General features: G+C 35.5%; 1 protein-coding gene across 1 annotated transcript in view; it reads right to left on the reverse strand.

The window, feature by feature from the left end:
• NBAS (NBAS subunit of NRZ tethering complex) overlaps positions 1-13742 on the reverse strand; it is a 166612-nt gene that overhangs the window by 125993 nt on the left and 26877 nt on the right. The window contains exons 17-21 of the mRNA XM_032681667.1: positions 12540-12691; positions 11545-11679; positions 11196-11274; positions 10388-10492; positions 9889-10025 (exon numbers count right to left, since the gene is read on the reverse strand). Coding sequence (XP_032537558.1) covers positions 9889-10025; positions 10388-10492; positions 11196-11274; positions 11545-11679; positions 12540-12691 — 608 coding nt within the window. The remainder of the gene's footprint in view (positions 1-9888; positions 10026-10387; positions 10493-11195; positions 11275-11544; positions 11680-12539; positions 12692-13742) is intronic.

Raw genomic sequence — 13742 nt, forward strand, 5'->3', positions numbered from 1 at the left:
CTCCAAATGTCTGCAAAATTGTAGTAGAATTACTATGAAAAATAACATTAAAAGAGGAGATTTTCAGGTAACAACTCTAATTTCACATTACAGATAGTTTTTTATCCCAACATTAGCTCACATACTAATGCCTTTACTATTATTCTGCCTCTAAGATTTGTAATGTACTTTGTTGAAATTATTTGATGTAATCAAGTCCTACAGGCCCATACTGTGTCTGAGATTATTTTTTTAATAAGTATAAGTATGGCCAGTCTTCGCGAACGAAGATTTGGGAAGGGTCTTTACCCTTCGAGCCTGCGCAGTGGATTTTTTAGGTGAGACACAGTGTGCGCTGAGCTGAGCCCACCCTTTAATCCTGAGGTTCATCTGCCGGGGCCGAGCAAGCTTGGACAGTGGCAGTGAGGTCCTCAGGACGTAGGTTTGTATAGAGTGACCTTCTCTTAGATGGATGGCCTTACAGGGCTAACGAGCTCCATCTACCCGGGGGACTTTTTCTCTGACCGGGAAACGAACCCGGGCCGCGGCGGTGAAAGCGCCGCATCCTAACCACTAGACCACCAGAGGGAACAATAAAATAACAATTTTTTTTTTATAAACAACAGCTCCACTAAGAACATCCTGAATAGTACTGGGGAACCTGTAAAACAAATTCAGTCCCTCTCTATCAGTCCTTCTCACTCACGTCTTATTAAGACAACATATTGGCTGAGTCTCCATCCCTGGGGGGTATTAAAAGACATGCAGATGTGGCACTTAGGGACCTGGTTTAGAGGTGAATTTGGCTGTGTTAGGTTTAAATTTGGACTTGATCTTAAGGGTCTTTTCCAACATAAAAGATCCCATTATTCTATTAAAGAGAACACAAACTGTGCTCCTACTCCTCTCTTCCAAAATTTGGCTTTTGCAAGTGTCTCTGACACACTGAACTAACTGACAGTGGTGCAACAGGGGAGACACATGACAAGTAAATATCAACCACCTACCCAGCCTGTATCCCCAACTGTTTCCAGAAAATGATCTGCATTTCCCTAAAAGTAGGTACTTTCTTTCCTATCCCTATAAACACAAAAAACACCTGGGTTTGCCCTTAAATTTAAATATTTTTTTAAAAATACTTTACACTTTAGAATCCTTACCAAATAAGAGAAGTCATGAATTACATAAAGATCCCATTAAAAATATCTTCTCTAACGTCCCAGACTTATAATAACTCAAATTGCAAGTTTACCACTTAAAAAAATAATTTTTGTTTAATTTAACAATTTAAGTTCCCTGGTTTTGCTCTCTGTGAAAGTTGTTTTGCTTCCCCTTTTCCCTGCACTTCCAAAATCCACCAAGTGATGAAGCAATGTGTAACTCTGCCTCTTTCTATCTTACTCGACATGGTACAATTGAAAAAAAAGTTGAAAAGTACAGAGACAAGCAATGTGAACGACAAACAGCAAGAAGTGTATTAACATCCCTTCCATAAAAGCCAGAACAGACTGAAAAATCCTAAAAGAAAGAAACAATATGCCGAGGCTGATATCAAGTTGACAAGGCATACTATTTTATGATTTCACTTAAATAGGAAATAGCATTTCACTGTTCTTACTTCCTGTAACAGTGTAAGCTGATGAGACATGGCCTTGTTTACAATAAACAGAAGATCTGTTTTATACAATATGCAGCTCAGCTGTTAACTTGCTGCATGGCATAAAAGATAAACCACCATGTCCTTTGGCTCAAAAAGAGAATGAATTCCTGGAATAAAAAGTGTCATGGAAGTTTCCTATGTCTAGAAAATATCTAACGCAGGATATTTGAGCCATATATTATAGATGTAGTGTTATTTCTCACTTGAGAAACTTCAGGTAAATGTTGCAATGTGCTTACCTGCATCATTTTTTTTTCACTGACAACTGTTGTTGGCCATTTGCCTTCCGGCCAAATCTACTAAGACCAATCTCATGTTTCAGCACAAGGTTTTGCAGGAATGAAACCTACAGTCATCCAGGCACATCAAACCCAGAAGTGCTAAAAGCATACTTCAAACGGTTTTCATAAAAGCTTTTTAACAGACCTGACTGCAAAATACTAAAGAGGAAAAGATTTTTCATTTCATGGCAAAGAATCGTTATGCAGTGCAATCTTGACTGGAAAATGTCTGTATATCTTTTTTCCCTTCTCACAGCAGAAAAAGTTGAGAGTCAAAATATTTTAAGTCAGGTGTATAGATAAGCCACAGAAAATACTTTTTAAAGTATTTTCTGCTCTGGTTCCATTTGCCATTGAAAGTATTTGGGTTCACCACTGGAATAAGTTCAGAGAGGAATTTTATATTTTTAAACTCTCACTAAGAGTCAAGGTGCACTCAGAAACCGCCTCCTCTAAATGCTTAAAGAAAACACCACACACAAAAAAAAAAGCCTACAAAATTTTTCATCCTAGTAGAAACTGGTAATTATGGAAAGACAGTCTAAACAGGCAAGTTTCTTACTGAGCTAACATCACATATGCAAAAAACCCCAGCAGAACCCACAACACTCAGAGCTGACTCCTAATTCCATTCACCTTCTCAACAACACTAAAGAAATATGTAACTCTCTCCTTCCCCCCACAACTGCATCCAATTGTCCTTACTTTCTCTCCTCATTCTAAAAAGTTACGAAAAACTCTTTGTATTTGAAATCAAATACAAGGACTGGAATAAACCAGCCTCAACACAAGCAAGGATGACAGATCCCTGTACCCAAGTCCTTTATAAAAGCAAAGATTAAAATACTGTATTTATCTCAACATTTATCACAGGTTTGTTCTTAACTAATATTTCTGTTTCAGCACAACTATTTTTTTTCTTCAAATTTCCATTATCAGTAATTTCAGTGACTCATGCAGAAACAGAGAGCAACAAAACTGGAAAAGTAGCTGTCAAAACGGAAGTAAGTCAGTTAAGAAAGATTTTGGGCATCAAAACACTATTGCAGTCTGCAAACTCAAAAACATACATGCAGATAAGACAGAGAATAAAGACATACAGACATGAACACATATCTGAAAATAGGCAGACCTCCCATTTTTCTACCATGTTTTTGTTTACAACAACTCTACAGCAAATCCAGCTCAACAAGGGCAAATCAGAACCTCCTCTCATGCCCTGTGTACACAACATTGTTCTAACTGGGCTGAAATGGTGAATTCAGCATGCACAGGTAGCTTGTCATATATGCAATGTACACTACTACATCCAGAATTCATTCAGTACTTATGCTACACAACCTTGCAGGTTTTTTTTAGTCACTGAAATCCCACAGAGGTCAGAGATATGTGCAGGTTAAGTCTGCATTGCTATGCAGCCGGCACTCACTCAAGATTCCAGACACGGGGTCAGATCATTGTAGTCACTGAAATAGGTGGCTTTCCTTTCCAACAGAAGGAAGCTCTCAGCTGTGCCATACCATAACTGCACACAAACATAAGGATGGTTTCGGGGCTTTTTTTTTTTATTTTTTTTCCTGAGCCATTGCTTCTCCCCCACCCTTTATCCTTCCCTTTTCTTTTTGACAGTAGAATAAATATGATTAGAGTCCAGTAAATTGACTGATTATGGAGGTTTTCAACTCTGTTTCTTCAACTCTGTTTCTTCAAAAAGAGCTGACTTTTCCTGTATTGCTCTTTTCACTCTATTGTTTACATTGGCTTAGCAATTCTTTCCATTCTTTTCTTTATCAAAAGAGGTCCATGCTATATAGTTTCCGTATCTTACCAACTGCATTTATTGAAACCTGTATTTTTCTGTCCAAGGACAGGCTTTCAAAAGAGGAAGGTCTAATTCAGTTTTAAGGTCAGATTCCAATTCTCTCCATTACCAATAGCAACTGTGTGGTTTTTTTTTTTCTTCAAGCAGTTCTTACAATAGGCCTGTCTCCAAGACTGATCTAGTTAAAAATTATTTTTTTTTCTTTTTAGATCTTTTCCCTTGTAAACTCGTGCACATTGAATGCACAAGGCAATTTGCCCCAATGCATTCATGAAGCAGTATCTTTTTGGTGAAAGGCATTGACATTTTTAAGAGTAGGGCACTTAGGAAGTAGATGAATCTTTTATTTTTTTTTTAATCATGTCACATTGTCAGACAAATTGTGTTATAAACAACTAATTCTGCATTTGAAAGTTGTTAAATAAGTAAATAAAATAAATACTACTTTTTTAATTTAATTTAGTAACTCCTTTGTCCAAAGCCTGTATCTTCTCTGACAGCAATAAGGAAATCAATGCCACTTTCTGTTGCTCTGCAATTCTTATGGCTCTAAAACAGTTTTGTTATGTCACAATTATTTCATAACTGAGGATGAAATATAAGAAACGCATCCTACATGTATCATCTCAAACAGCTGCAATATGTATTGCATTGTTCATATTGCATGAAAACATTCTTTTTTATCACTATAGTACCTGAACAGTGAATTGGTTAGTACAATTATAGAACTGATTACAATGCTTCAATATACTCTGTGTTACAGAAGTGGTGGGCAAAGAGAGAAGTGCTTCATTTTCCAGGTGTATCAATAGGATGCAGCAAATTCATCAAGATTAAAGTACAGCTGCTGCCTAAAACAGAGTGCCAAAAACATCACACATTTGGGGAAAACTGATCTGCATAAACCAGTGGAAAAGGTTTCCCACTGCTGCTTTTGGCTGCCACAGTTAACTACCCTTCAGAATTCCCGCTGTGCACACTGCGATGACAGGTCTTTTGAAGCAACTCTGCCACCAGAGGAGAAAGTTATAACTGATTTCACATAAATAAATCAAGCTATGTATTAATGATGTGGTTAACTTTTAACAGAATTTGGGGAGAGGGAAACTTCGTTTTTTTTTCTCCTAAACAACCTAGAATGATAACCTAAACATCAGAAAAGTCAACTAACATACACAACCACAGCTCAGAAACTCACTATGGGTTTTTAACTTGTGTACAATTAAAAATGCGAAGCAGCAGCTTTCATAAAATCAAAATGGGCTATTTTAAAGACACAGCTGAACTCCAAGTAAGATCAAAGCTATCTGTCACCAGATCATGAAAATACTGCTTCAGAACTGTACCTTTACAAAGCATAATAAACGTTCCTGGGAGAAATTTTGTTCTAAACCCTGTAAAAAGGCAACAAACAAATGAGACAATGGCAGCAGTACACTTTCATGAGAAGACTGAGCAAGGCAAGTCAAACTCCAGCTCACGACTGTGCAGGCAAAAGACACATATGGTAGATGAAGTCAGGACAAGTCAGGCATTAAGAAGCCAGAAATACACAGAAAATCCTGTTAATGTTCTGTGGATATACAGCACAGGCTTAATTCACATGCTACAGGAAGGTATGTGAAAGTTGCTACTGGCCTTCTCGAAACCTTCTCCATGCTGAACACACTCAGCTCTCTCAGCTGAATGACAGCTCAGCTCCAGCACAGCAGCTTCTGTGAAACTTTCCCCCTTCCTCCGTGACAGTTTGTGTTGCTCTCCACAGCTCCTTCATGGCTTCAAGTTCTCATTCTCCTCTTCAAAAACTCCTCAAGACTACCATCTATGTACTTTCACAGCTCACTGTCTGCAGCAGCCTCCTGGCTGCAGTGAGTTGTTCCTGCTGTTTTCCCAGATCCCGACATGAGCCATTTGCAGAAGAGTCTCTCTTCCTCCAAACCACTGCTTTAATTTTTAAATGGACGAGAATCTTTCCTGCTCCTCCCATAAGTCAATCCAGACAGGAACACAAGTGCCATCAAAACTTAATCTTTCTCTCAAAAATTATTTTTTCTACTTCACAGTAGAAAGTAAGATCTAAGGGGGTTTTTTTTACCAAATATATCCTGAAAATAACATTAAATACATTGATCTCTCCACCTCTGAATTGTTTTTTCTTTTCCTTAGTGCAGAGAAAAATGATGTGCATATAAAACTTAAGCCATCATTATTTTCACTGTAGCACTATACAAACGAATTGAAACAAACACAGAAAAAGAACTGACCATGGGATTAATTTTTTTAACATGAACACTTCTGAACTACACTAAAAACAAAAGTAGTGCTGCTTTAAAAGAAAAAAGAAAAATATAAAAAATGTGGACTATATATTAGTTCTGCAGACATTCAGTCATCAAACCTATTTACATGCACATATGAGGAAGAGAGAAGATGAAACTGTAAAAGTTTTATTGAAATTGCAGTGCCACAGGCAGTAACTAAAAACCTAGTTCAGGAGAAGATATCATTATGGAAAGGCAAAGCTAACTGCTTATGAACTCTTAGTAGTATTTATTCATTCATAGATGAAAGTCAACTGCATGGAAATTTCCAGGTTTTAAAAGCTTCACTAAGTTTTTAGGAGGTATTTCCATTCCCACTCCAGTTCATCAGGCAAATGGAGTTCATCCACAACTCTCCAGTAAAAATTCACTTAATGTCACAACTGAAAACCAGTATATGAGAAAGTTAAGAAGTAAAAACACAGCAACATATAAAAAGCTACTATCTTAGGGGGAAGACTTTTACTATGGCATAATGTGCAATATAGCAGACTTATGGCTGTTGAGGGAACCATACATTTGAAGTTCCAGACTTCTGTAAGTTGAAAATGTGAGCAGAAACGTTACAGCATAACAGTTAAATGTAGTAAAAAGGATAAGAAATTTAAAAGAAAAGGAAAAATACTCTGGTTATGTATTTACAACTCTGGTAAAACAGTATTTTCCTAGATCCCATTTAAAAACCTCACGGCAATAGTCTTAACTATACATTAAGAACACTGGTTATAGCTATTAAAATAAAGATTAAAAAGAGCTACCATCTTCTTTGACTACCTAAACTTCAACCACCTTCATTCTAGTTGTCTTAACAGATGTAGTCTGTGCATCTGATGGATCTTTAAGAAGAACTGTGAATCCTAATGACTTAGAGACACCAGACTCAGGAGCCATCATTACAAAAGCAGATGAGAAATAATATGAAAAGAAATAGGAAAACGTCACAATTCGAATTCTGAAAAAATACATTACTTAGTAATGTCTGTCTGTCACAATACCAATTTGAAGCCAGTAAGCATTTAGAGCCACCAGTGTGTCTTAGTGTTTCAGAAGCTTCACTACAGAGTCAGTAAGAAGAGAGATCAAACCTCTGTAAAAAGGACTACAGCCCAACTCTTCAACCCTCAGCCATCTTACCTGTGATTTTCATTAACTGATGATTATTCTCCACCAACCATAAAGAAACTGGCAACCTACATCTAATTTTTGGTGTATGAGTTGGCATGATCAGCACTGCCCTCAGCTTTGTCATCTAAGCAGAACTCAGCCAGCCAAGGACTCTGCATTGGGTACTATCCTGGTATTAGAATTATATAAAATAATGCATACCCTGATGAACCCTAAATGAAATGTCCTCCTAAATGTCTCCTCAACTTTAGGATACTTTAACTCCCTAGCACACCGTCTTAGCACTACAAAATCACTAAGTATCAGACAAAAAAAAAAAAATCACCTTCCACCTAATCGACCTATCCTGACAGAAAAAAAAGGGCCCCTTATCCTGAGATCTCTGTAATTACAAGCTGCATAAGCTAAAGAGAAAGTAAGTGGTAATGCTGCCAAAATTTTTTCTAATTATACATTGGTGTTTATATTTTTGTAATGTTTTTCATTTGTTTAGAAATTTATTAACTGCAGTCAGTGCTTACAACTTTTTAATGTTATGTGGGAATGAATAAGTTGTATCATAACCTTGTTGAATCAATTTATAGCAAATTATGTCTACATATCGTCTTCTAATACAAAGAAAACTAGACAGCACACTCATTTAAACCAGATTTCATAACAATAACGACATATCTACAAAATATTAGTAATTCTATTCACTCTAATAATTCCCTTAAAACACTAGAACTAACAGGTCAGTAAACTCACTTAAAATGACCAAGAACTCCAATTCTCTTTGATTCACATGGACTCATGGACTTCACGTGAAACTAAGAACTGCCAGAAGCTGAAGCTCTCTGAACTGGCAGGGGAGGAGAGATCCACCCCATTCCAAAAAAACCTTTTTAAGGTAGTAAGAAAATTTTACTTTGTACAATATAAGTCTGTTTCATTAATATATTATTCTCATTAATAACTATTTTCATCAGTACATATTTAATTTTATGACATTAATAAAATAATGGTTATGGGAGTGAATTTAGCAATATTATGTGAGCAGTTTTGTAAGAGAGAAACAGTTTTTGAAAATGGTTAGATCACATATACAGTATATTTTTATATTTGTGTAGATAGGAGTTGATCTTATCCTTATTTTGTAGCTGTCCAAAGATAAACACTTCAGACACACAGTATTGTCTGTTCTGCAATCTCGAAAAAAAAAATGTGTGAACCTGCATATACTTGACTCTAGCACTGGAAAGTTCTGTCTGCTACAGGAATAAAGATTCAAACTATATACTTCCATTTTTCAACAGCAGACAATACTAAGTTCTTAACCCATAACTTCACATCTTTACTACTAAATCACTAGTGAAATGTTTTATTTTAGCTGTCATTTTGCCTCTCGGCACATAAGTCAGTTTTGTAAACAAAGCATACAACAAAAACAAAATTTAAAAACAAGAACAAACAACTTTTCAGAAAGAAAGGGAACCTATTTATGACCAACAAAATACCATAAACACATTTAAGAAGACCGTTCTTCCCTATGTCTCACATTATAAATCTTATCAACAGACAAGAAGTGGAATATATTTTACCAATTTCATAAACACTGCAGTAATTTCTCTTCATGGTCCTAACTGTTACCTTAAAGAAAAGGATAAAACAAGTGTTTTCATGCCTTAACTACACATGTTCCTAATACTACCAATACATAAAAAGGGAAGTATCAGATATCATGAAATAAAGACCACTCTTTCTTTTTAGAAAAGACAAAACTGTTAAGTATTATAAGTTAGGAAAGAAGTCAGGGGAGTAACTTGATGAAATGAAAAGCCCTATTCTACATAGAGAATTGACCAAATTGGACTGTTAAGACCTTGAAGTGAAAAACTTAACTATAATGTTGAAAGACTACCAAAAAAAAAATCTTTTAGCTACTTCAAAAACTTTCCCTCTGAAGTAAGACTTCAAAGTCGTATTATAAAATATTGAATAATGAAATTTGCCAGCTCTTTATGAGCACTGAGTATGTTTCAAAACTAATTTCACAACTGAGGTGTCTGAAAGAAATACTTTAGAAGCAAAAAATTCTTCTAATTAATATACAGAACATAATTATGATGTTCAAGGAAGACTCTTATGAAAGTGTATATAAAATTAACAGTAAACTAACATTTTATGCTGAAATGATACAGAAAACCTGGATTTAAACCTTTTCATAATTCTACCTTAAAAAAAGTTGAGTAAGAGTCAGTATCAAGAAAATTAGTGATTCTGAAGTTACTGATTGCCTAAGTGTTAAATTACTTCTCAAAACAAATCGAGAAAAACATTATTTGTTTCCAGGGAGTTAAACACTTGTATTATTTATTTCCTAACACTAGCTGTTATTACAAACCAATTACAGTCCTGTATTACATATGTGAAAATCTACACAGTTTCAGGTCAGAAAAGTCCCTGTTCCTGTTTACATATGTAATGGAGAGAACCTTTAAAATCCCTACCTTCCTGTTAATAATCTGAAGAGATCAAAAAGATTCCACAAATGGCACAAAGTAAAGCAGAAAATGAAGACTGGTCAAGTCCATATACACAAAGCCGTTCCCCTTGATTTCAGGTAAAAACCAATAGCCGAGTGCCATATATGGAGATTAATTTACATTTTAACCTAAAAATCGTCTTTCTTTTCGTTAATATCCGTTGATGCATCCTTACCGAGCTTCAGGTAACAACACAGCATATTCATGTGGTGAAGTAGTCTCTGGAAAATTGGAGAGAATTGCCTGTCTGTGTGGAAGTAAAGCTGATCCATGGAAAGTGAACAAGATTTCCAGGGCTCTGACGTTGCTTTCCTAAAGAACAAAACAGTAACTTGCAGAACTAGCCTAAGATTGATTTAGACTAAAAATGAGCAAGAAATGTAAACTTAGGTCATACAACAAAGATTTAATTTTTATATTTTCTTTAGCAACAAAGAAAATAAGCTCAGGATCACAGCATTCATTTATTTAAAGTTACCTCCACCTCTTAAATTACCACTGAAATTCAGCTAAGTTCAAAGAAAGGGGGGAAAATACTTAAGTGCAAACAGCAATACCAAAATAACATTATATTCTAGCAAAATAAATATATTAATAATTAATAGAACTATACTAATAATATAACAACCGATAAATAGCATAACATAAAAAAAATATATTTATAATATTAATACCCGAGCATAAGTTCTTGCTGAAAGTACAATATTCTGATTTCTGAACTTCTTGAAGAATTCTCCATCATAATGCTGCTCAGCTGCATGAGGCCCTCCAAGGATTTCCTAAAAAAAAAAAAAGGAGCAAGACTGCTTTTTATGCACAATGTATAAAAGCATCAAAAAGACTACACATTTCTTTATCTTAGGATGAGTAAGTATGAGACATATGCTGAAAAGCATGCTGGTTTTTGTTTCAGTATGAAAAAAACAGATGCATTTTTGCTTGATAAGCTAAGACAACTCTGCCTTATTTTAATTAGAGCTTAGACAGTACTAGTTGCAAAGAGATGTAGTAAAAGTCCTGTGTGAGGGTGTGCAGTGCCAACTGCAAAGTTAAAATATAAAAACTTAGCAAAATACTGTTTGACAATCCAAAAACTTTCATTTTGGTAAACTCATGGAAGAAAAAGATTTGTTAGAGAATCTGAATAAAATATGCCAATTCGACTGGGTAGGAAATCATAGTAATCCTGCATGAACTCCACATCCCATGTTGTTGCATGACCGAATTCCCTGCAGACACAGGATGTTCAAAGCAGGTTTCTTCCCAACTACAGTTCTCAAGACTAGAAGCCAGCCATGTGAAATAGTAAAGCATGAGAAACAGTAGCTTGAACAGAAAATGTCTTACTTTTCTCCGGTGACAAACTATAGCATTTCAAGAAGACTATAAACATTAATACTGCAATATGTAACAAAAAAGATATGATGATGTGATGAAAAAGTTTTAAGAATACCCGTAGATTGAGAACTCAAGAGAACTCACCTCATAGGTTTCAAGGCGATCAAGGTAAGTTAACAGCTTGAGTCTGCTACGGCAGAGTTCCTTCTGCTCCAGTGTTAGCCTGCGTTCAAAAACGGGAATTCTCATGTTTGCAATTAATCTTGTACATCATGTGCGCATGAAGACCCAGGTTACACACTTTAATTACTTTGTGCACTAGAATATATCAAGGAATTAAGTAAACCAAGAACTTTGACACAATATAATGTCCATTAAAATTTAAACCACTTTCCTATTAGGAAGAACATGCATGAGAGTGATTACGTTCTTGCAACTGTGCAGTTATTATAAACCTGTAACTGAATAAAACACAGCCTAACATTTCATTTACTTTGAGAAGTTTACTGATAATAGCAGTTCTTGACGCTTCTTGGCCTCTTTTTCCTTTCTAGTATCCATTTCTTCATCTGGTGACAAAAAGTCTTCATAGGGAACTTCAATGTCCACCTCCCCCGGTAAGATAAACCTGGAAGACAAAACCAACAATCTAACCAATGACGATGAAAAGAAAAAAAACCAACAAAAATATATGATGAACTAATTTTGGAGAGACATACTAACACAGCTTTACATTTATGACTAGACTAAAAATCTACACTTTTATAGAAAAATACTGAGTTTTGCTGCTGTAAACAAGCAGGCACTCATCACAAGCCAACAAAAGGCATCACCTCTTGTTCCCACCCCCTCCCTAAACCAAACCAAAACCAAACTTGATAAAAGTTTATAAATTCCACAGGTAGCAGTGGGATTGGCAGTGGATCTACAGCAAAAAATGGTAATAGATGATTGCATAAAGAAAGAACAGCCTCTTCTATTTCTACTACCAAGAACACAATATTGTGGAGAATTGTCTCCACTGTGTATTGCTTCTGCTTGATCATTACAGATCATTACAACAATTAAGACATACAACAAAAAGCATTGATAGGGCTAGTTACAGCTTCCAGAGGTAGCAAGAGAAACAGATTCTCATAGAAGAAGAGTGATATCATTAAGTTCTTTAGGATGAAGAAGTTATAGGACAACCAGAGAAGAGAGAAAATGTAGCACAAAATAAATAGTGATTTCCCTTTTTATATTTTACATACACACACTTACATTTAACATTACATTTTATGTACATACAAAGATAAAATAAGAATAGGTACCTTGTGGACATCTTTAGAATAGCCTGATTCAAAGCATTACCTTTCTTTATGTCCTGCAAAAGCTTCTTAGCATTTTCACTAGTGGTTGATTAAAAATATTTAGCAAATTCCTAGAAATTACTTTATACACCATTCTTTAAAATGAAAACAAACAAAAAAAATACTCTTCTCAAACCTGCCACCATCTTCTCCTTTCCCTATGGCCACAAGAGCCTCCAAGTCTGTGCCTTTCAAGCCATACTGAAGCAGCTTCTTAGCAGCATCTACATTCTCTGGAACTCTTTCCAAGCACTCATGAAGAACCCATGCACGTTTCTTAATTTTGCTCTATCCAAGAACAAGAACAAAGACATAAGGTTATATAGTTCACTTCAAAGCAACAAAACTAGAGATGTTAAAGTCTTCTGATCTATTTCTTCCACTTAAGAAAATGTGAAGTTCATCTGATGACTGACAATGTAAGCCAACAAGAGAGATGAGAACACAAAAAACATAATTCCCTCAGAGTGCATGTGACAGAAAAGGGCACAGACATACCAAATTATTTAGCAGAACTTTCAGAACAACTGAAAGAGAAGTTATTATTTGTACTTCCTAATTAACATCACACCTGCTTACAATAAATAAAATGTGATGGTTTGGAGGTAAAATGCAGTTTTTATAAACCAAGTGTATTCCACAATAGCACTAGATATTTTCAATATCATGCCAATAGAATACTATGACAGAAAAGACACCAGCCTTACAAAACACATTGCCCTTATCTAATGATCTCCAGTAGACATTACAGACCACACAAAAAATGACTACTTGTAAAAATCTTATTTTGACATTCAGTTAATATCTGACTTGAAAAAACAAAAATGAGATTATGTATCTCTTGTTCTCTTGGAATTCTTTTTCCTATAGCACCATAAGGTTGTGCGACTTTGACACCACTTGTCTGCTGAGTTAGAAGTCTTCCTTCCAAGACAAAAAAACCCCATGCTGGATTCTACTGAAAAGCTCCAGTTACAGGTAGCAGAGTTCACTGTAAATTTTATTAATCAGACTTTGTTATATAGCTACTGATACCAACTTCACCTTCCCAAATAATTTTCTAAAATACTTAGAAGTTATTTAAACACTTTATATTTCCAATTATTATTTGCCATTTGCCAGGCAGCAATCTCCTGTAGCATGTGGGGGAAGAGATCACACTAGAGAAAGTATACTGCTATGAATGGAAGTTAGAAGATATCCAAAAGACAGATTTTCAAGCTTTCCAGATCAGGCCTTCAGTTAAATTAACAAGATTGCTGTCTTTCACATGATACGAGGTGGAATTTGCAGGACAGTTCTCCAAACTGCCACCAATTTACACTGCATAAATTAGAGC

The sequence above is a fragment of the Chiroxiphia lanceolata genome, chromosome 3 (assembly GCF_009829145.1).
Source record: "Chiroxiphia lanceolata isolate bChiLan1 chromosome 3, bChiLan1.pri, whole genome shotgun sequence".
Classification (NCBI taxonomy): domain Eukaryota; kingdom Metazoa; phylum Chordata; class Aves; order Passeriformes; family Pipridae; genus Chiroxiphia; species Chiroxiphia lanceolata.